At 41.7% G+C, this 21,840-nt stretch overlaps 1 protein-coding gene across 3 annotated transcripts in view; it reads right to left on the reverse strand.

The window, feature by feature from the left end:
• Positions 1-3,382: 3,382 nt before the first annotated feature.
• The window catches only part of PDZRN3 (PDZ domain containing ring finger 3), a 156,771-nt gene continuing 138,313 nt past the window's right edge, over positions 3,383-21,840 (reverse strand). For all 3 annotated transcript variants that reach the window (XM_054161389.1, XM_054161398.1, XM_054161392.1), the window contains 6 exons: positions 20,099-20,186; positions 11,400-11,498; positions 10,460-10,522; positions 9,472-9,573; positions 8,266-8,382; positions 3,383-7,325 (listed from right to left, as the gene is read on the reverse strand). In XM_054161389.1, coding sequence (XP_054017364.1) covers positions 5,775-7,325; positions 8,266-8,382; positions 9,472-9,573; positions 10,460-10,522; positions 11,400-11,498; positions 20,099-20,186 — 2,020 coding nt within the window. In that variant the 3' untranslated portion in view covers positions 3,383-5,774. The remainder of the gene's footprint in view (positions 7,326-8,265; positions 8,383-9,471; positions 9,574-10,459; positions 10,523-11,399; positions 11,499-20,098; positions 20,187-21,840) is intronic.

Genomic DNA, 21,840 nt, shown 5'->3' on the forward strand with positions numbered 1-21,840 from the left:
TGACTCATTTTTCCCAGAGACAGGGGAGAGATGGGAGTAGGGTGTGAGAATTGTATGAGTGAAGGCCAACAGCATGTTAGCAGAAACAGGTATGGGCTGTTTGGGCTTGCTTTAACTTGACTTTTCATAGAGGTGCTCGAAGAAGGTTTTGGAGAAGTTTAGCTGTCTTTTAAAAATGAGTTTGGTTTTGCATAAGAGGAAAAAGTAAGAATATCAGCCCAGATTTTTGTTTGGGTTTTGACTGTAGTGGAGCTACATGGATTTTTATAACATGGCCATTAGATTTTTGTACACTAATTGGAGTAGCGTCACCAACTCATTACTGTCATTATTCATTAATTTGGTTAGTTCTCCTCTAAGAAACATTTTGTGTCTCAGAAGATGACACAGTTTTTCATAGGAAACTGATAGGACTTTATTTTCATTTTGAGCTTTGCAATTATACTTCTGCATCTGTGATGTTGATGTACTAGTTTAGGTAGCAGATCTAGGATGAAACTTTGAATCTCAGTACTCCAAACTGGATCCAGTGGAGTAGACCTGTAGCTTTGTAATTCACTTTGGGTTTGTTTTCTACCTAGTTTTCAAAGCAGGCAATTGCATTTTTCAGTGCTACTGAAACAAGGCTGATTCTAGTATTTGGGGAGTTTTAGAACTCCAGCAAGAAGGTTTAGAATCCAACTGAGAGGAGGAGTTGACACAAGAATACTTCTGAGCAGTGCATGCTAACTTGTTTAGGATCAGTCCTGCAACAGAGAGAGTTGCGTAATTTACTTTGCAATATGAGCTCTCACTTATCTCCCGAAGCTTCTGGAGGGCTAGAGCTTGGAGGATATTATATACACTTTATTAGCAAGGCTTCAGGCTGATTTATATATATATGTATACATGTGTGTGTATATGTATATATAATTTTAATTTTTTTTAGCAATGACCATTAAAAGGTATGTGGGAGGTGTGGTTGGCAGCAGAAAATCAAATTGTGCTCTGATATAGAAAGCTGTAATGGCCCTTCTTTACATATCCTTCACTAGTACAGTTCAGGATAATTAACCATCTAAGTTAATAGTCTGGTTCCAAATCCTCAGAGATTGCTGAAGTCTTTAAGATCACATAAGTGGGCTTTGTGTCAGGGCTGTGTATTAAAGTCCTCTGCCTTGAGCAGGAAATCAGCCCAGCTAACCTTTATTATGTGACCCCTTTATGTATATTGAAAAAATAATAAATATACCACTGTCTCGACTACCATCAGCTTCTCCAGTGGCCAGGGTTGTGTTTCTGATGACACAAAGTGGAGATTTCCCCACAGAAGCCCTTGGTCCTAGTAGAGCTTTGTGTCGTGACAGACACTTAGAGAAAAGGGGCATTAATTCTGCACGTTTGCATTTGAACAGTGATCACATCTTCATAAACCCTGTAGAGCTGAAAAGCTGTACTTGTGCAAGAAAGCCACCACTCTTCCAGAGTAACTCTGGCTGAAAGCTCACAGAAGCTGTGCTGATGGAGAAGGGAAACTGCTGGGATGAAACCCCAAGCAGCATCTTTGCTGTTTTGTCACCTTAACGAATTTACATTTAATAAAAGCAGGAGCCTCGGGATGGAGGTACAGCATCTGCTGTGACAGTTCCTGTCTTACTTTTGTTTTCTGAGTTTTCTCTCTAATTAGTTTATGTTCCAATAAATCCTTAACACAACAATTGCTTTAAAAACAATTGAAAATGAAACAAAAAGAGGAGTTTAAATTGCTTATGGTTTGCTTTGTATGGCTTCCAGGCAATTTTGCTAACAAGTATCCTGTAACCTATTTCCAAAGGCCACTAGCAGATAATTATATTTGGTTAATTTACATACTTTCAGTTTATAATCCTAATTAGTTCTCCAACCAGTAGTCCCTAGGCAATATGTAGTCTTACCTCATTTTATTTGCCATCCCTAATGTGCAAGTTCTCTTCTTTTAATTTACAAAAAAATGCTGTTAGGTTTGGTTCAGGGCTTTCCCATTTCAGTGCACATCTGAACTGGGCGATTCCACGCTGATTTAAACCCTATTTGCAAAGAAGTATTTTACATTTTTATAGATCTTACGTCTGGGAGATGATCAGCAATTTAGGGAAACTGACCCCAGGTTGACACAACCTATTTTCATTACAAAGAATCAGGCCAAATTCTGCACCACCCTGTATCCAGAATGTCTGTCCCACTGACATCTCTGGTTCTCCGAAGGGGCATGTGTTCGCAGAGGATGATCACTGAGGTGCTGGATGTATCACTCTGTACTGTTACTGTGGCAGAAGAGACAGGGTGCAGAACAGGAGGAATGGTTAATGGCTGGGTGAGAGCCTCCAGGGATCTGTGAACACAGGCTCTGTAAAGGGCTCTGGTGAAACCTTTTGGGCTGCTTGGCAATTGCTGATTTCTCCTTTGTGTGTACCTGGTTTGTGATCTCCCTGTGTGTACGTGCTGTTCTGGGGTGGGTATCAGCCAGCGAAGTGGCTGAGGAGGAAGGGAAAGGGAAGATGATGGAAATGAAAATTTATAATTTCAGGAGGGCAACACTCTCTTTAGCTCCTTCCAGATTTAAATGAACTTCAGAAACTGCTTGGAATGAGCCTTCCTAATGTAAGGAGCACATAGAATCATAGAACTGTTTTGGTTGGAAAAGACTTCTAACATCAAGTCCAGCTGTCAACCTAAGACCATAATGGCCATTAAACCATGTCCCGAAGTGCCATGTCCACAGGTTTCTTGAACACCCCAGTCCTGATCCCTGCAGGAGTCTGAGTAGCTGGGGAGTTAAGTTGAGCATTCAGCCATGGTCAACTCACCACACTGTCAGCATCTTCCTGTGGGACAGGACTCTGCTGTGAGGATGGCTCTGTTGCTCTGCAGTGGCTGCTGGAGAGCTCTTGCATGAGCTGTCTGTCCCATGGGCAACTGGAACGCCAATTCCGGTTGCTGTTAAGCACTGGGGTAGGCACTGAAAGGCAATTCTTAGAAAAGCTGTTGGATGAAATATTTCCTCTTGGGCATCAAAGGCTGCTTTCTGGTCTGATTCATTTCACTGTAATGAAGTCAGGTTTAAACTAACGTGATGGTCACTTCCAATGTTTCTTTGCAAGCAACAAAAAGACCCAAAATCTCAGTTTTAAGTACTGCACTGCTTTGATAAAGCAATGAAAAAGGGTGTGATATGATGACAGAGAAAGGACAATCTACAGCTTGCATAGTTTTTTGCACAAATTTCCAGGATAACTGCTGGATTCTCTGAACTGATGCTAGCTAATTGTAATTCTAAAGGAGAAAGGTGATTTTTAACTGGCCAAAATACCAACAAATGTGTAGTGAGGAAAAACTCCAAGGTGTGAGAATAATTCTTGGCCAATCATTTTATTTCAACATCTTAAAAGAATGTATATTTTCTACTGTTGATGCTTTGGTGTAAGTTCTATACATCACAGTTGAGTTTCAGCTGTTACACACATGCATACAATGCTCTGCATTTATACAACTGATGCCTAAAGGAGCTGTCACCTATGAAGATATTCCAAAGTAGCCTGTATTTATGAGGAACACCCTGAAGATAGTTCTTCCTCATTAGAGCATGTCACATCTTACTTCAGTATTTCAATAATACCAGGTTGACTAAAGATGGCTTAACTCTCTTCTCCTGCCTGGTTTAAGCACTGTAATTCCACACTAACCATAGCTCTGCCTGTGGATCTCAGTATCTGAACTTTAGGAGAAACAATATTTCGATGTGGCTCTCACACCTACAGTTGGGATGAGCAGAACAGTGTTGAGACACAGAGAGGAAATGTCTTCTGCTGAAAGCACTATTTTGTTGAAATCATACATTTTCCCTGCTGTACCCCTTGTGATGATAGTGGCTGGCAGTAGGTGAGATCTTGGCTCTAACAAAGTCAACAGAAAATCCTTCATAGCCTACAGCAACACAAGTGCTTTATCCCTAAGGAAAATATCATTTGAAGATAAATTTACAGAGGCTTATTGCCATGAGTGCTGGATTTCAAGGGGCAGTGATTTTCATGGGCTGAAGATGCATTTTTTGGGTACAGTGCAATATGGTAGACACACATTCAGTGCTAGTCTACAAAGGGAGTGGAACAAACTCCAAACAAGTCTCTTGTTTGCTTCTTGGTTATAGACAAAATATTCATTGGGAAGCTGACCACGTCTTGCCTTCCAACTTGTCACTCCTGTTGTTAAGATTATACCTTTTGTTCTGTAGAGTTATGATGGAAGAATCCAGAATAAAAGCTTAGAAGGGTTTGGGAGCAAATTTTCTGTGTGGGCAAGGGAAAAGGAAGGGAGGGATGGAGAACCTGGTGGGCTATCCATAATGAGTCTGCATTATTTAATCCAGCAGAATACTCCCATTTATATCTGAAGTCTTAATTAGAAATTAAAAACAAGAAAAGGAGTGTGATACTTCTGTGACCTTTAGTTTTTGTCTTTTTCACCATCTCTTAATTTATATATTTATTTAATTAATATATGCTTCAATTTCTGTATTGCCTGTTCTTAATGTGAACCCACACTGAAATTTGTATGTGGGTTTTAAATACCACTAAGAAACCACAAAGCAAAGCAAAACAGGAGAGAAGTCTTATTTCTTTCTCGCAGGTCACCTTAAATGCCTTGTGAGTTGAAGCCATGCATTACTTGATTCTACTTTTGCTAATTCTTGTACTTTCTCTTGCCTCTTCCCTCAAGGAAATCTCAATCCAAATTCCCCCTCAAAGTCAGGATGGAGATTATTGTTAGGTTTGACTCCAGCAGGCCCTCCAGGCGTTCGTGCAGCGCAAGAGCTACACTCAAGAACTGAATACTGTCTGTGTTGAAACCAGAAGGGAGTCAAAAGAAGTTAGAATAGTTTGAAATATAAAACAATAATTTATTTTACTTCATTTTGCTTGTTAACGTTTGTAGCTAATGATGATTTCATGGAACTGCTTTTGTAATTCAATACATTCAAATCTATAAAGCAAACAGTTACTACCATGGGCTTTTCCAATTCCACAAACTGTCTTATTGAAACCAATTAGCTGTACATGCACATTGTCCAATAGGTTGCAACATTTGCAAATATGCTTTAAAATCCTTTAAAGCTGCAATATAGTGTACTTTGCTTCAGGCTTTTCAGATGAAACCTATATGCTTGCTTCAGAAACCTTACAAAGAAAAATGTTTACATGTTGAGCATAACTCTAAAAATTGCTGTCTGATAAATGTTAAATATTACAAGAGAATGACTCTAATTCTGAGTTTAAACCTTGAGCTAAATATTGATAAACAGCACTCTGTGTAGAAGTGAACAGCAGCAAAATAATAGCACAAAATATGGTTTCACAAAAAATACGTAGGTGCAGTTACTCTTGTGGGGATTTTTGCATCTTTCTTTTAGGTAAAGAGAAGCATGGGTACCTTTTCAAAATGAGTATAGTTTAAGCAAATTTCCTGTGTAAGTATGGTTAATACATGTCTGATATCTCACCACTTCATGTAAAAGGTAACAAGTAAAAAAAGTATAATCAGTATTCCAAAAAGCACTGCTGATATTGCCTTTGAAAGGAGATGGGCAAGCTGCCTCTCCACGTCAGCATGGAGATCCTGGCACCCACAGTTGTAGCGTTCAGTATTTGAACCATAAACTCGATGGCTGTATCTTATTTACAAAACTCTTGCCACATTGAATGAGGCGTTGATTCCTACCCCAATGGTAGTGGTTTATGTACATAATTTAGCAACGGTGATTACACAGTAGTCACTGACAGGAAGGAATTGTACACCCGCGTGCCGTCCGGTGACTTCGTTCCGTGGGTTAGCAGTTCCTGGATTGTCATCCAATTGTCAAATATTTTTTTATTTCTCTTCTTCATCATTTTTTTGTGGCTTAGTTCAATAATATTCATCTCTTTCTTTTCTTCTGCACCTTGCTGTTCCTTTAAGCAATCTAACCTGCTCTGCATCATAAACTCACGCCTCCTCCTCTGCTCCTTGGCTTTCACTAGATGCTGCTTCCGCTCCTCCTTGCTCCAGTAACGGCCCATCTTCATTTCACTGATGGCGTCGTCATCGGTAGTCATTCCACTGCGCTCCTCCTTAATCTTTATGGCACGTTCTCTCAGCAGTCTGTCTCTGACTGGCCTCTTGGTAATGTAGCGGGTCCCATCGCTTCTGACCTTGACTTTCCACTCCATCCTGGGTTCGCTCTGGCCTGAATTAAAGTCTTTGCACATACTCACCAGGCTCATTTGGCTCTGTGCATACTCCACTGCTGACTTCTGCTGGATCAGCTGCATGTAGCTCTGATAGTGCTGTGCATGGGCAGGAATATGAGCGTGTTTGTATGGAGAGTGATGGTACGGGGACACATAGGAGCCAGAAGGTTTTTGACCGTGAGTAGGGCTTTTGCTTCCATCACTGGCTTTCCTTTCCTTGCTTTCCAGCTGCTTGGCAAGGTCGGGATCTTTAGCAGAGGCGTGGCACTTAGCAGTGCTGGATTCGTGACTTTCTGAGCTAGCAAATAAATTCTTTTGGGAGACATTATACGCCACTGCCCCCTCGCTACCTTGACAGCTAACGCCTTCTGCAGTTCTGCGCAGAGAATTGTCAGGGGAGATCTCCAGCGTCAGTGGTGTGCTCCGGCAGCTCTCGCCTGTGTTGTAGGCACTGGAGCTGTCCTTGTCAGACTTCTCGGGGAGCTCCGTGATGTCAGAGAGCTCGTGCCTGCGGACATCGATGCTTGTGTTGTAGTTTCGGAACCCGCTGTTGTGTAGCATCCAGGGCTCCCGGTACTGATCCTTCAGCTGCTGCATTTTGTGAGCTCTTACAATGTTCAGGCACTCCAGCTCGATGTTGCGCAGTTCCTCGTTCAGCATCTCCAGCTCTTTGTCAACACTTTCTTGGTCGCTTTTGCTCATGTCCAGTGTGCTGTTATGGTAATACAGACTGTAGGGGCTGGCAGACTTCACCTGGCACTTCAGTTCCAGCAGTTCTCGGAACCGTTCGCATTCATCTACAGGGATGCCGAGGAAGTCGACATCTGTGCAGTCGGCCGAGATAAAGGACTCGTTGCTGAACTGCATGTCGCCACTTCCCAGGGTGTCGTGACTGTAGGTCAGCTTCTTCTGGCTCCCTAAAGTGTTGGAGGAGGTGGTGTGATCATCAGCATTGTTCTCCTGCTCCGAGCTCTCATCGTTGCGAGTGCTGTCGTCTGTGCGCCCCACACCGCTGTCCTTCTCGTGCTGGTTAGATAACACAGTGGCTGTGTCTGTGGTACCTCCATCCTCCTCATGCTTCTTCTAACAGCAAAAACGAAAAGACAGAAAGAGAAATTATTGTAAAGATATAAAATATTTCAGGGTGTTTACTCTTGAATAGTTTTCTTAATTGGGCTATTGTTACATTTTTCATATCTTTGTCTTTTCTTGCATGGAAATAATATTATTGAGACCTTGTAGAAATGGAGACCAAATCCACAGCCTACTGTGGATGTCTTTTTCAGAAGAACACGAGGTCTGCTTTTCAGTTATTTTTCAACAACAGTAGAAGTCATGCTTTCAAAGTATTTCTTCTTCCACTGAAGTGCACAAAAGTATCCCGTTCTACTGCAGTGCCAAAGTGAGAATATATCTCTTCCAAAAATAAGGATGCCACAGAGCGTGCAGAGTTCTAAAAAACTCTAGACAGAACTAGGCAAAACCTGAAAAGCTATTTCTGAATGTGTATAAGTAATAATCATGGCAGAACAATGGGGAATACAGACCCAAATCTATGGCCCTGCATAAACTTCTGCTATGTAAAAGCTTCTTTGCCTTTCTTCCCATTACAGACCATATTTTAGTCATTTGTCTGAATGCTGCATTTGGATTTTAAGATTTTGGAAGGCAGGCTGTTTTCAGTCTGTGCATGCACATCAAATATGAAATTGAAGTAAGTTAGCTTTCTGCCTGCTCTACCTACCGCACACCTAGCTTGTACTTCTCAGTGACCACAGCCAGAAGGGCGGATTTCTAAGAACTGTGATCATGTTGTAAGGGGCAAAATGAAAAACAATAACAATTTTAAGCATTCTGGTCCTCAAGATGAAGTTTGTGGATAGTCATGTAATATCTTGATTTTACAGAAAGTCCTTGTGCCTTGATCTCATCTGAGACACCAAATGTACTCAGTCAAGCTCAATATTGGAATATTGAGTGCACTGTGAAGCTCTGACACCCCTGCACAACACAATGGCAGTACCTGCTGAAGCATGCTGGCAGTAAATTGCATTGCCTGGTGGTGCTGTTCCTCTAACATGTCCATGTGCAAGTCATCCAGAAAATCATTTCTGTCATCATCCATCCATCCTTCATCCAGCTAAGGGAAAAGGGAGGGAAAAACCAAGCCAATGTTGTCAAAAGAATGAAGACTGACATAAATTATATTCTTTCTTTGTGAAGGGTAATTGGGAAATCCTAGGAGATTCCTTCCTCTGACAGTGCTGAGTGTCCTGGGAAGGAGCACACGTCTTCTTGTGCTAGGTGAGGGTACTGACTGTCCTGCTTTCCCACCTGGCCACCCCCATCTCCAGCAGCACAGTTTTGTCTTCAGCAGCCCTTATATATGTGAAGCAAACCCAGCTGTCTCATCCATGGAAATACTTCCTAGAGCTTGGGCTGTTTTCCTTTGTGTGCTACTCGATCAGGATTAATAAAACCACTCCAGAGCCCAATGTCTGAACATAGCCCTTTGTGAGGCAGCATCAAAGGATGGAGGGAAAAATGCTGGCTAGGGGTCTGTAGGACTTTTCACTCCCAGCTTCAATTATCCCCAAGGGAATGATCAGAAACCTCCTGGCTAACAGGCCAGTCCTGAGCCTGATCTTATGTCTGCAGGTGCACTGGCAAGGGCTGCTCTCACAGCAGGAGGAGCAGAGACAGATCAAACAATAGTGCTCTTGGCTGTTTGTTCAACATCTTTGTTGTGCTAATCCCTGCTCTACAAAGGGATCTGGTTCAACCTGGTGTTACAGCTGAGGATGCTTCTTGACAATATTTAACTATATTAAGAGATGATGTATAAGGGGCTAAATAATAGATGTTTTAATGAATGAATAATCAATAGCTATAGGAATTAAGAGTTCAGTATGTTCTTCAAAACTGTGGCTTGAAACCATCCATATACCTTGCACTGATGTTTGTAATAACATTGCAGCATATATAAATCCCTGAATGTCTTATAAATTGAACTTCAATATAAAATATATATGGAGGAGTCCTGTGACTGCTGAACTTCATTATTCTAGGCCATATATATGTCCAGTCAAACTGTAGAATATGGCTTTAGCTGGATTTGGTAGATTTAGACAGGTTAAAATGCTTTAAAAGATGCTAACTGCTTTTTCTAAATAAGAGCAACTCTTTTAATTAAGACTCAAGAGAGGGTTTTCTGTTGTTGCTACAGTACCTGAATTTCTGGTCTTGCAACAAGTAAGGAGATGTTCTTGCTGTCCTCCCTGGTGAGAAGTGCCACAGCTTCCTCTCGGTTCTGTACCTCTATGCCATTGATCTTTAAACAAAAGAGCAACACAATGAAATCTCATCACAGGGACACAAATTCTGCAGAGGTGAGCTCTACAGAACTGATAGGCTTGAGAGATGTAAATGCAGCATGGGCCAGACACAGTCTGTGATCACACCTGTAACTGTGTTGTTCTGGTAAGTGATGAGCAAGTATGGGTTGGACATTTGAGGCTGTCCACACCTCTGCATGTTGATCTGCTGAGCCTTGTTATGAGGATGGGAATAGGAGGAGGAGAGCTGGGCAGGAGCAGAACCGTAACATCGGGTCTGGTGGGTGGAAAGGAACAGGAACATCCTTGTATGGGACAGGTGAGGCTCTGGATACTGCTCCCAGAGAATGAAATGGACGGTGGAGCTCTACTTGTGTCATTGTCTGTGCAGAAGACACACCACTTCTGGCAAAGCCCCTGTGGTGTAGGATTGTTGCACTTGGGAGACTGGCCCACAGCAATGGGTGTTCAGCCTGCTGAACAGGACTAACACCCATGTGAAGAAACAGAGATTCCCAGTGGGATTCTTGGGCCAAAATGGAGAGTTTCTGTGGTAGGAAGACTTAAAAGTGGGGAGTGCATCAGAAAAAGAATCATAGAATCAATAAGGTTGGAAAAGACCTCAAAGATCATCAAGTCCAACCTGTATGTGCTGGAAATGGATGGCATCTGCTGACAAAATGCTCAGCCTGCAGAGTAAGGCCAATATGGGCCTTTGCCTGTCCAGGATTGTCAAAATCTGACTGAAGAAATAGTCTCAGAAGCTTAAGAGGAAGCTTGTGAATATCAGTCTGGAGGTAATGATTTGTGAAAATGATACTGTACCAAAGACACTGCAGCAGATGACTCTGCTAGGAGACTTTAAACTCTCTGCACACGTACCTGGATAATGCGATCCCCTTCTCGGAGCCGACCATCTTTTGCTGCAATACTGTTGGGATCAATCTACAAAAGGAGAGAACTGTAAGTGCTTTGGAGGTTTGAGAGCTCAGCATTTACTCCCCATTGTAAACCCTGTGTTAGTAGTGTGACTGATACATAAGCCAGTGTGTCTGCCGTTGCTGCTATGTCTGTGGTTGCTACGTTCAGTGATTATGGAACCTTTCCTTGTTTATGTCAGATGAAGTGAAATGCAAATTCAAATGCTCAAGTCAGAACCAAGATATTTCTTCCTGAGATGTGTCTCCAGAGAATGCAGGTTTATCATGTTTGCCTGGTATCAGGTTACCTCATAATGTAACATTCTGCTTTACCCCACAGTGCTCTGATTAGAACCAGTTTTTGCATACAGAGCAGGAAGGATGATGTCTTAAGTGATGCACTTTAATGGAATATTTTAGATTTAGCTGAGTTTCTTTCCTCAAAGTGCTGTTACTCATTTGAAATGGATCTGCATGATAAAAAGGTTATGTATAAAATGCTACTTATTTCATGGAAGGGGGACAAATGGGACCCAAATGTTTGCAAATAAAACCATGCAGAGTATGGGGTTTGTATTTTTAAATGCATATTGTTTCTGGAGTGATTGAGAATGAAAATTCAAGGGGGAATATATTAAAAATACTTTGAAAACATCACCTGAAATTGAATGCTGAGACTATTAAGGGAAAAATGGACACTAAATGTTAATATAATGAAGTCTGACTTCAGTGGACTCAGGACTTCACTTGTTTTGGAGAAAAGGAAAACCAATTTGACTTCCTCAATTACTCCACTCTGGTTGTTTATCAAACACGGTACAAACAGAAGATAAATGTCTTAAATGCCCAACACTGCAGTTTAGAAGACAAATTGTATCTTATGGAAATCAGCTCAATCTTACCTCACTCACATAAATACCCATGTCATCTTCATCATCTGTTCTGTAGCATACAGTAAGGCCAAGCTTGTCCTGGCTGTTCACTCTGTGTAAATCCACTTCCTGAGGTTTGGAAAAAAAAAACCAAGAAAATATGGTGTCAGTGGGACACTGGTGACTGATGGGAGCAATTTTTCAAACACAATGAAAATATTTTGCTTAAGTGATATAGTGGATCTCTTTTCATTTCACTTGTAGAGGAGGTTAACTTACTGAGCAAAACGTGATTATATGCAGACAATCAATACCTGGGGCATTTCTGACCCTTCAATCAATAAGAAGTCATTTTGAAAACAGACCTTTTATTGATCTTCAAGAAGAAAAATTACCTATATTTCATGTAGTGGTGAGACTTCAGATGCTAAAATACTTATAAAGTGTGATTTCAATATTTGCCACAGCTGATATATGTTTCTTTGTAAGCAGGGAAATTTTCTGGCTTTTGAGAGAAAATATAATACTGTATTCCACTAACTTGAGTAATTGTCATGAAATGATGTAATAAGTTTCTCCAAAACATTTGGTATTGGTAATATAATAACCACTTTGATATCTTGCAAGGGTTTGGGTTTAGCAGGTCATGGTTTATTATTCTGCTGCTCTAAGGTGGTCTTTGAGTCTTGGAGACATTTAAGCTACCTTAAAAATGTGTGTTCCTTGATGCTTTTTTACCACAAAGACTTCATGTGGGTTATTTTTTACCTGCATTTGCTGCTGCTTTCTTACACTGGTTGTAAAATCACACAGATACCCACAAGCTTGGGGGTGCTGGTGTGCAGTCAGTGGGACCATCCATGGAGCAACTCTCTGCTCTTTTTTCTTGCTTCTGGAGCCTAAAGACACCAGGGAGCCTAACGTGCTTAGCTGGCAGCTGTGATTGCTGTGCCAGTCCTAAAGATGCTGCCACAGGGAGGAAGGATGTTTCTTCACAGGCAGAGGTGTAATAGAAACTGTAGATGTGGTTTTCACTTCTCTTAGGAGAGCACCTGGCAGTGGGTGAAGCTTTGGAAGGTTTCACTCCTCTGCAGCTAAGACTAGGCAGGCTGAAGGGTGGAGCTTGAGCCTCACTGCTTCAAAGGGACCGTGGACCAGGCAGAGAGGGCACAGGGACACAGATTTAGAGAGGTGGCACAGCCCATGCATGGTCTGAGGGCTGTCCCAGCCCCAGGGCAGACACTGAGCTGCTCACTTGTGCTTGGGTCTGTCTGTTCCAGGGAAAAAGTCCTGATAACAGGACTCATTATTTCTGAATGTCTCTCTGTTTTGACCTGTGCTGTGCCATTTGTAAGGGGCAAGACAATAAAACAAGCTGATATGAATAATTTATTGGCACGTCTGGATGACAGCTGCCAAGATCAGCAATCTCCTGTTATTTACTTGCAACATGTGTAATTTCTGTGGTTTGGGTTTGGTTTTTTTTAAAAAAAGAAATGTAGCTGTAAATGTCAGTGACATTTCAGATGGTTTTTAAATGGTTCCAATCAATAGTATCCATGGTGAACTGCTGCTCTTTCTCTCCCTCTTTTGTAACTTAAAGGATGGAACACAATGCTTTAATAGTGATTTTCTGTTTAGATTTCTAAAGCTTCTGGGGACTTTCTAAAGAGGAGGTGGAAATTCTTCAGAAGAAAAGATAAGAAAGGTGAATTCAATTCTGATCTCAGGTGATCTCTGGGAATGCCACTGCAGTCACAGACTCTGAGTGATAGGGGTTGGAAAGGACCTCTACAGATCATCGAGTCCAACCTCCCTGCAAAGCAGGACCACTTATGGCAGGTCACACAGGAATGCCTCCAGGCAGGTTTTGAAGATCTCTGGAGAAGGAGACTCCACAACCTCTCTGGGCAGCCTGCTCCAGGGCTCTGTCACTCTCACAGTAAAACAGTCTTTTCTTATGTTGAGATGGCATTTCCTGTGACTGAGTTTACATCCATTGCCCCTTGTCCTGTCACTGGGCATCTCTGAAAAGAGCCTGACTCCATCCTCCTCCTGATATTTGTAGCCATTGATAAGGTCCTCTTTCAGCCGTCCCTTCTCCAAACTAAACAGCCCCAGGTCTCTCAGTCTTTCCTCGTAAAGAGAGATGCTCCAGTCCCTTAACCATCCTTGTAGTCTCTGTTGAACTCTTTCCAGCAGTTTCCTCTCCAGTTAGTGCATTTATTCTGCATTTAATCACAGTGTGCATTGGGGATGAGGTGGGAATTTGGGCCTAATTCAGGCCTAGAATGAGTCTCTTATCTCCTGCATACAAAAAGGTTTCATGTCTTCAGGAAAGTTACTCTATAGTTTGATTTGAAAACATGATAATAGTGTCAAGAAACTGGTTCTGTAGTTCATTTTACTATTGGACATATTGGTAGTGATAAATAGATCTGGAATGTAAAAAGAACCCCACAAAACCTAACAAAAGAGCATAGTGACTTTGGCTCCTATTTGAATAGATCTAACCATAAACACTTGCCAGTACTTTTTGGAGAGGAAGGAGATGAGGGAGCAAAGGGCAATGGTCACAAACCCAGGAGGTTCTATCTAACCATGAGGAAAAACTTCTTTCCTGTGAGAGTGCTGGAGCCTTGGAGCAGGCTGCCCAGAGAGGTTGTGGAGTCTCCTTTTCTGGAGAGATTCCAAACCCACTTGGAAGTGATCCTGGGCAAGCTGCTGTGGGTGACCCTGCTTTATCTGGGGGGTTGGACTGGATTATCTCCAGAGGTCCTTTCCAACCCCCACCATCCTGTTATTCTGTGAGGGAGCAAGCTACTAGTTTCATTCTTACTTGCTACATGCTTTGAATAACAATAGGATTTATTCCCCCAACAATCTACAACTATAAAGTGTATCCTTATAATTAAAGCATAAGTATGGGTTTATATTTAAAATACACCATCCAAGATGTCCTGCCATATACTGGAAGGTAATAAATCACCTGGTAAATGAAACAATATATATTAAAAGGAGAACACAGACATACTGTTTAAAAACACTCAAAGCAGCAAAAAGCTAAGGCAAACAAAATTTGTAGAGCAGGTGTTTTAGAAGTTGAATTTTTATGAGCAATTAGTTGACAGACTCACCCTTGGGTACAATCCCTCTAGTCCTTGGTAGGAATAAAGGAAGTGAGTTTGATGCTACCCAAGTATGATAATTTTGTGAACTTAGATGGAAGCAGCTGCTTTCTCTGGGTCTTTGCATCAGTGAAGTTTTAATATAATCATAAAAGTTTTGAAATTTTTGAGAGATAAAAGTGTGCAATTCCATTTGGAGTTGAAGAATCAACAGCAGAATCTTCAAAGCAAAGATGCTTTTCCATATTCAGAGTCAAGGACGTATCATGCACAGGTACATGAAAGGGAAAAACAGAAAACTGGCACCTGCAAGCACAGGTAGTAGGGTAGCTTGTGTAATTGCACCAGGCATTAATTAAACACTCTGAATTAATATGGGTCTAGAGAATTTTGAAGGTAGATGTTCATGCATTCTGTGTTCCTGCTGCACAGCAGCAGCTGCACTATTTCCAGAGACACTTCTAGACCCATGGATTAGTACTGTATGGTCTTGAGATGGAAGGATGTTTAGTGCTCACCTCTGGCTCAGATACCACTGTAATGAACTCTGTTAAATAATCAGAAATCTATCAGCCACAGAGTCACAGAATCATAGAATGTTAGGGGTTGGAATGGACCTCAAAAGATCATCCAAGTGCAACCTCCCTGCCAGAGCAGGACCACCTAGAGCTGGTCACACAGGAACACATCCAGATGGCTCTTGAATGTCTCCAGAGAAGGAGACTCTACAGCTTCTCTGGGCAGCCTGCTCCAGGGCTCTGTCATCCTCACAGTGAAAAAGTTTTTCTTTATGTTCACGTGGAACCTCCTCTGCTCCAGCTTGCACCCATTGCCCTTTGTCCTGTCACTGGACAGCCCTGAGCAGAGCCTGGCTCCCTCCTCCTGACACTCACACTTCACATCTTTATAAACATGAGTGAGGTCACCCCTCCGTCTCCTCCAAGCTAATCAGACCCAGCTCCCTCAGATTTCCTCATAAACCACCTACACTGCAGAAGGCAGACATTGAAGTTATTCAACACCTGGTCTATATCTGCAGGAATCAGTTAGCAAAGTGTGGTAATGTCAGGGCTGCATTAATAAGAGAAATGTCAAAATTTCATACATGATCTGACTTTTACACCCAGAGGTAATTAGAATCTGCTTCTTAAGATCAGGTAAAAGGGACATTTTAAGAGATGCTATTTCAAAGTAGAGTCTGCATAAGAGAACAATCTGAAAGGTTACTGGCTGCATGTCAAATGCAGAGCCAAGCAGGGCTCAAAGAGCTAGTTGCTGAGATTTGTATGGCATTTGTAGCAAGACAAGAAGAAATGAACCTGCACTGTGACATTATAACTACAACCACTCATAATAATGAATTAGGAGTAAGTGATAATAGCAAATTAACCTCCATAAGCTCAGAAGATCCTTCATTTGCAAGAGATTATTGAATTATTGCACTGCTGATTTAAAATTATAGCCTGCCTGCAAATTTATAAAAGTCCAAGTACTTTCTCTAACAAGACAGAAATGAGCAGTTACAATCTGAACTGAGAGGACAACGATGGGTAAAAGCCAGTTCAAACATTCACAATGCGTTATCCAAAGCTTGCAGGAGAAGTACTCTGCCCTTCTGTCTCTTTCTGTTAAAAGTAGCTGGTTTTTTACTCTCTGCTGACTTCTGACATACCTGGCCAGCAGGTATTTTTGCTATTCTATTAATAGATTTCACCCAGAAAGGAATGTCAGGGAAATTAACATACACAACTATTTCCTTTTATACTGTGCAAGGCCTTCTCACTGCCTTTTGGCAACCGACCTCTGTACAGCAGCAGGAGGAAAAATCTTGTTCTTGTTGTCTTGAAGCTAAAGAAAGTGATCTTTACATATGTATTTTCACATAAATGTCTTTTTTGACATAGACCAAAAGCAAAAGCCCCACCCTGCCACTTCTCAGAGAAGAAAACAGGGTTTCTTTCCAAAATTCTTTGCCCTAGAGAAACAGTAAAAAAAAAAAAATCTACCTGGAGGTTTCCCTATTATGGTAATTGTCTAAGGGACCAAAGAGACTGAAGTAGCTTAAGTTAAGAAAAATATCCTAACTGAAAGGGTTGTCAAGCCCTGGAACAGGCTGCCCAAGGACATGGTTGAATCATCATCCCTGGAGCTATTTGAAAGATGTGTAGATGTGCTGCTGAGGGACACGGTTTAGCAGTGGACTTGGTAGTGTTAGGTTAATAGTTAGACTCAATGACCTTAAAGGTCTTTTCCAGTCTAAATGATCCTATGGATCTGGGGAAGGCTGAAGAAAGGAGCTTCCCTCCCTGAGGAAAAGAGGTTTTAGATGCCTAAGTAAGGTGATGTGCAGGATGCCCAGGCTCTTTGTCAAGCAGATGACCAAAGATTCACATTCCAGACCTTTCTTACGCAGTAAGAGGTGTTACAGCCAGGTTGAAGTCATCCAGAGATCTAAAGGAGGACAAGCCTTCAGTATTAGCTGTCAGCAAGTTGAAATGTTTTATCACTTCTGGACTTTTTTCCAAACAATGAAAATTCAAATATTTGTCTTAGAAAGTACAGCTGTGAAGCTGCAAGAAGGGACTGCTTTGGGAGCCTTAACATATTCAGTCACTATCTGAGCAGGACTGCTGGGGCTGAGGTCCTTTGTATTCAGAGGCATAGTAATGCCCTGAGAAGCTCCTGATCAGTGCAACTCCCTGCAGAGCAGGAGTTCTCGTTGGGAAGAAATATATTCACATAAAATATGCTTTCAGATGCTTTACAACCAGGATGGAATAAAAATTGCAGAGAGCCTGTGATGGAGCCCACTCATTCCCATGGTCAGATAGTTGTATCCTGACTCATTCCCCTCTTGCAGAAAGGTCATTGGAGAAAGAAAAGAAAATGTGCAACCAAAGTAGTGAAGTACAGTGAAGGGGAGTGCTTTAAGCCCTGTTACTCAGCTTTTTTTTAATGGTTTCCTAAAAGCAGTGAAGCATCAGTTTCAGGTTTTAAAGCACAGATTTTGGTGCTTGGTGCATTCTTTTTTTGCTGATCGGATGCTGTGGTTTGATGCCAGGAACGCTGTGGACTCTGTGCTGGGAGGGCAGAAAGCTATCTGAATATCTGCCTTTTGATGTGAAGGACTGAACTGCTGTCCAAGACTGAGTATCAGACAAGTCAGAAGTTAGCACACATTTCATGTCAGTTTTCATCTCCAAGCTGTACTTGATCCAACTGGCCATTCAGCTGAGTTCAGAAAGAAAATAAGACCTACACACAAACTGCATATAGGAAAGGGTAAAGACAGAAAGTCAAATGAGAGAGAACAAGCACCCTGTTTGATGTAGAATGTTCTCCTTTGTAATGTGAGAAAATGAACACACTGAGACAGCCCTGGCTTGGGCTTGTGTGTCTGACAGCTGGACAGACTTGTTTGAATAAACATTAATGCACAGGGCTGCTGGGGAATCCTGGAGTGACATTATTCTCCCTTTAGGGCCTGCAATGACTTCTGGCTGGGCCTCTGTGAAGAATGAATGTACTTTTAATTTATAATAAAAGAGAAGCCCTTCTTTCCTTGTGGCATGTAAACTTCAAGAGAAAAGACATGGTGTTTGTTTATTTTTTGTAGCAGGGAGGATGTGGCAGTTACCCCTGAGTCATCAATTTTAAGAGAAACATTGAGAGATAAAACTGAGAACACAATTTTGGTGTCTGGGCTTTCTTCCTGTGGATATTTACATTAGAAGCTTGTTGTGAACTTGACTATTTCACCATTTTAGTCTTGTTTACTTGTTACAAATCACTAACCAGTCAGTTATAGACCATAAAAGTTTAGATGAGGAGCTGCTGATTTAAATTCAAAGCACATTTTATGGACATAGAAAGCCAGAAGGCTGACTTGATGGCTTTCTTACTTCAGACATTCCTGCTGCAGTCAATGAAACAGTGCCTTTGTGGTCTTTTAAAGCATATCTATCAAAAGGCAAACAAAAAAGCAACTAGCCAGTTGAGTCCCTGTTAGCACTTTGACCTTACCATTGATCACAGTCTCTACAATTTGAACAAGAATCTTTAGTGGGTTTTAAGAAATACTATTAGGCTACAGCGACTTTTCTAATGTTCATCTCCCCGTGCTACAGAGCTGATCACCTTTTGCCATCGAGTACTATATCAATGTCAAAATTATTAATGTTGTAGTTTAAGGCATATTAACATTGGCCTACTGAAGTGCACGTGTTTCAACTGTTTTCAGCTCAACTGGCTGACCTTCTAATGGAAGCAAAATAATTTACCCACAAAATTAGATTTCCTAAAAGCTAGAGTTTTGAAAAGACGCTGGCAGAAAAACACCAATTTGCTCTACATTGCCCCTGAAGTCTGAAATCCACATTGTGGTTGGTTTTATTTAAGAAGAGAAAAAAAAAAAAGGCACTTGTTTGAAAAGTAAGGCCTTGAAGTCTGCTAAGCAGCATTTGTTTTACTGGCACTTTGATTTTATCCTGCCTTTGATTTGTCTGTGTATGCAGAGATGAATTGCTACCAGATCCGCAGAATTTGAGAACAGCTTGCAAACTTTTTATGGGGTTTTAGTCCTTGATCCTGCAAACACTTTTATAGAAGGGAAGAACTTTGTGCTCATAGAATGAGTGAACTCTGCTCCCATTGAAGCTGTTGATAAATCTACTGCTGATTCAAGTAGAGCTCCAGACAGGTCAGCGTTGCTTGCTTTGACAAATAAGCAGAACCAGGATCTAAGAAATCAGAAGTCAAGGAAGCTAAAAGTGAGCTACTCACTTAGTGCTAATCTGGAACGGATTAGCTGGGCTGACAGTGTTTAGAAGTATTGGGATACTTTACTGCCATTTGTTGCAAATGATTAAAGACACTTTAGTGGGTCACTACTGCTTAAATATTATAGAGCTAAGGCCACTATTTGTATGTTGGACTCTGAATGGTTGGGAGCAGGTTATCAGAACAGAGAATGGGAAAACTGAAGATGAACATTTGCTGGGATATACAGGTACTAAACCCACAAGTCATCTGTAAAGATTTGGCAGAAAAAAGGACTTGCATACCTTCCTGACTGGTTCAGCTTCTCTTACCTATGTTGTTGTATGCAAACACATGTAACTTTTCAGTAAAGGGAGGAATGGCTCAGTATAGTGGCAAACATATTCTCATCCTGCCTTGTAAAGTTAAAATATTCTAAATCCTGTGCACATCTGTTTCTCAGCTGGGGAGTACTTAAGGGAAACTCACGCATTTTTACTGTGACTGTGGAACAAGTCTTGCCACTCAGTAAACTTGCAAAGTCTTTCAGCCCTTCAGAAAGCCTAAATCAGCACAGTTACACAGAACTTAATTAACAGAATCAATGGCTTCATTATTTATGTTAATTTGTTAGCAGAAGATCTTGCTCATCAGTGCACAGCGCACAGTTAAATACGCTGCTAAAGGCATCAGTAGGGTTTACAACCTGCAAACTAACTAATGAGCAGTGTTATTAAAAAATATTTTCTTTGAAATGTCTCTTCCATTTGGACACAGTAGAAAGACCATGAGATGCACGTGTTAAACCACCAGTACATGAAACAGTTACTAAAGACTAAGTACCTCTAATTCCAACTCATCTCGGTCCATTTCTTGATGAATTCCTCCCATGTAGTCGTTTGAGTCATAATATTCATGCACTGATGGATGGCTGAAAAAGAAATAGGTCTATTTTAGAACAGCACTCAGTACTCCAGTCAGCAACTTAATCCATTCCAAGCTTCCAACGAGTGCTGGTGAACATGACAGACTAACCACCACACCCAGAAGTTGCACGTATTTAATTATATACACTACACCATTTGCACCAATAAATGTGTTAAAAAGAACATGTATTGTAGGGATGGCCAAAAACATTTGGCATCTGACAATGAATGAAAGACTTGCAAAGAGTCTTTGTATTTATTAATGGTTTTATTAATGACTTGGGGGAAAAATGCAGAGAGGACAGCAGGAAAGAAGGGTAAGGGCTGCCAGGTGACAGCCAAGTGAGCAGGTGTTTGCCAGGGTTCAAGATGAGAGGGAATACTACATTATCTATTTGTGAGCTCATGTTATTTCTTGACTTGAAAGCACAATCATTCTTGCCTAGCTGCCTGCCATTTTTACTTTTCTTTAAAGACACAAGATTTCAATCAAATTGCTGAGTATGACAAAAGTAATTTGCCACCCAACTACTTGGATCAAAAGCATTCTGTTGATTGACTGGAACGCAGTAAGCTCTACACAATCGTTAAATGCCGTTTAAAGATGCACCACTTCCATACTGTCATTCACTGCTGACATGCTGGCTGCTCTTTACAACCTGAGCTCTCTCTGTCACTAGCTTTATGTTGGAAGGTGTAAGCTGGAACTCTTTTTCCTGCTGGCTAGGTGGATGTTTCTGTGTAAGATATCTGCTAATGAAATCCAACAAGAACAAGAGTCTTGCATCTGGGAGAGAACAACCCCATGGAGCAGTATAAGCTGGGGACTGACCTGTAGGGGAAAGGGACCTGGGAGTCCTGGTGGACAGAAGGATGCCCATGAGCCAGCAATGGGCTCTTGTGGCCAAGAAGGCAAATGGCATCCTGGAGTATATTAGAAGGGGTGTGCTGAGTAGGTCAAGTGAGGTTCTCTTCCCCCTCTACTCTGCCCTGATGAGGCTGCATCTGGAATATTGTGTCCAGTTCTGGGCCCCTCAGTTCAGGGAACTACTTGAAAGAGTCTAGCCCAGAGCCACAAAGATGCTGAAAGCAGTAGAACATCTCCCTTTTGAGGAAAGGATGGGGGAGCTTGGGCTTTTGAGCTTGGAGAAAAGGAGCCTGAGGAGTGACCTCATTCATGTTTATAAAGATGTGAAAGGTGAGTGTGGGGAGGACAAAGCCAGCCTCTTGTCACTGATGTCCAACAATGGACAAGGGGCAATGCATGCAAGCTGGAGCACAGGAGGTTCCTTGTGAACATAAAGAAAACTTTTTCACTATGAGGGTGACAGAGCCCTGCAACAAGCTAGCCAGAGAGGTTGTGGAGTCTCCTTTGGGGACGTTCCAAACCCACTGATGCATTCCTGCATGATCTGCTCTAGGTGATCCTCTGGCAGGAGAATTGGATTCAATGATCTTTCAAGGTCCCTTCCAACCCCTAGCATCCTGCGATTCTATAAATGTCTAAGACACTCAAGTTGTTATACCCAGGGATTTGGAGAAGTTACAGGAAGCATTAGGAAGAAATTACTGTTTGTTTGCACATGCTGGGTGACAGCTGACTGACTGGGCTTGTGAGGCAGGCTGTGTGCCGGACACCAACATCTACAGCTCAAAGTA

This window comes from Dryobates pubescens, chromosome 1 (genome assembly GCF_014839835.1).
Source record: "Dryobates pubescens isolate bDryPub1 chromosome 1, bDryPub1.pri, whole genome shotgun sequence".
Taxonomy (NCBI): domain Eukaryota; kingdom Metazoa; phylum Chordata; class Aves; order Piciformes; family Picidae; genus Dryobates; species Dryobates pubescens.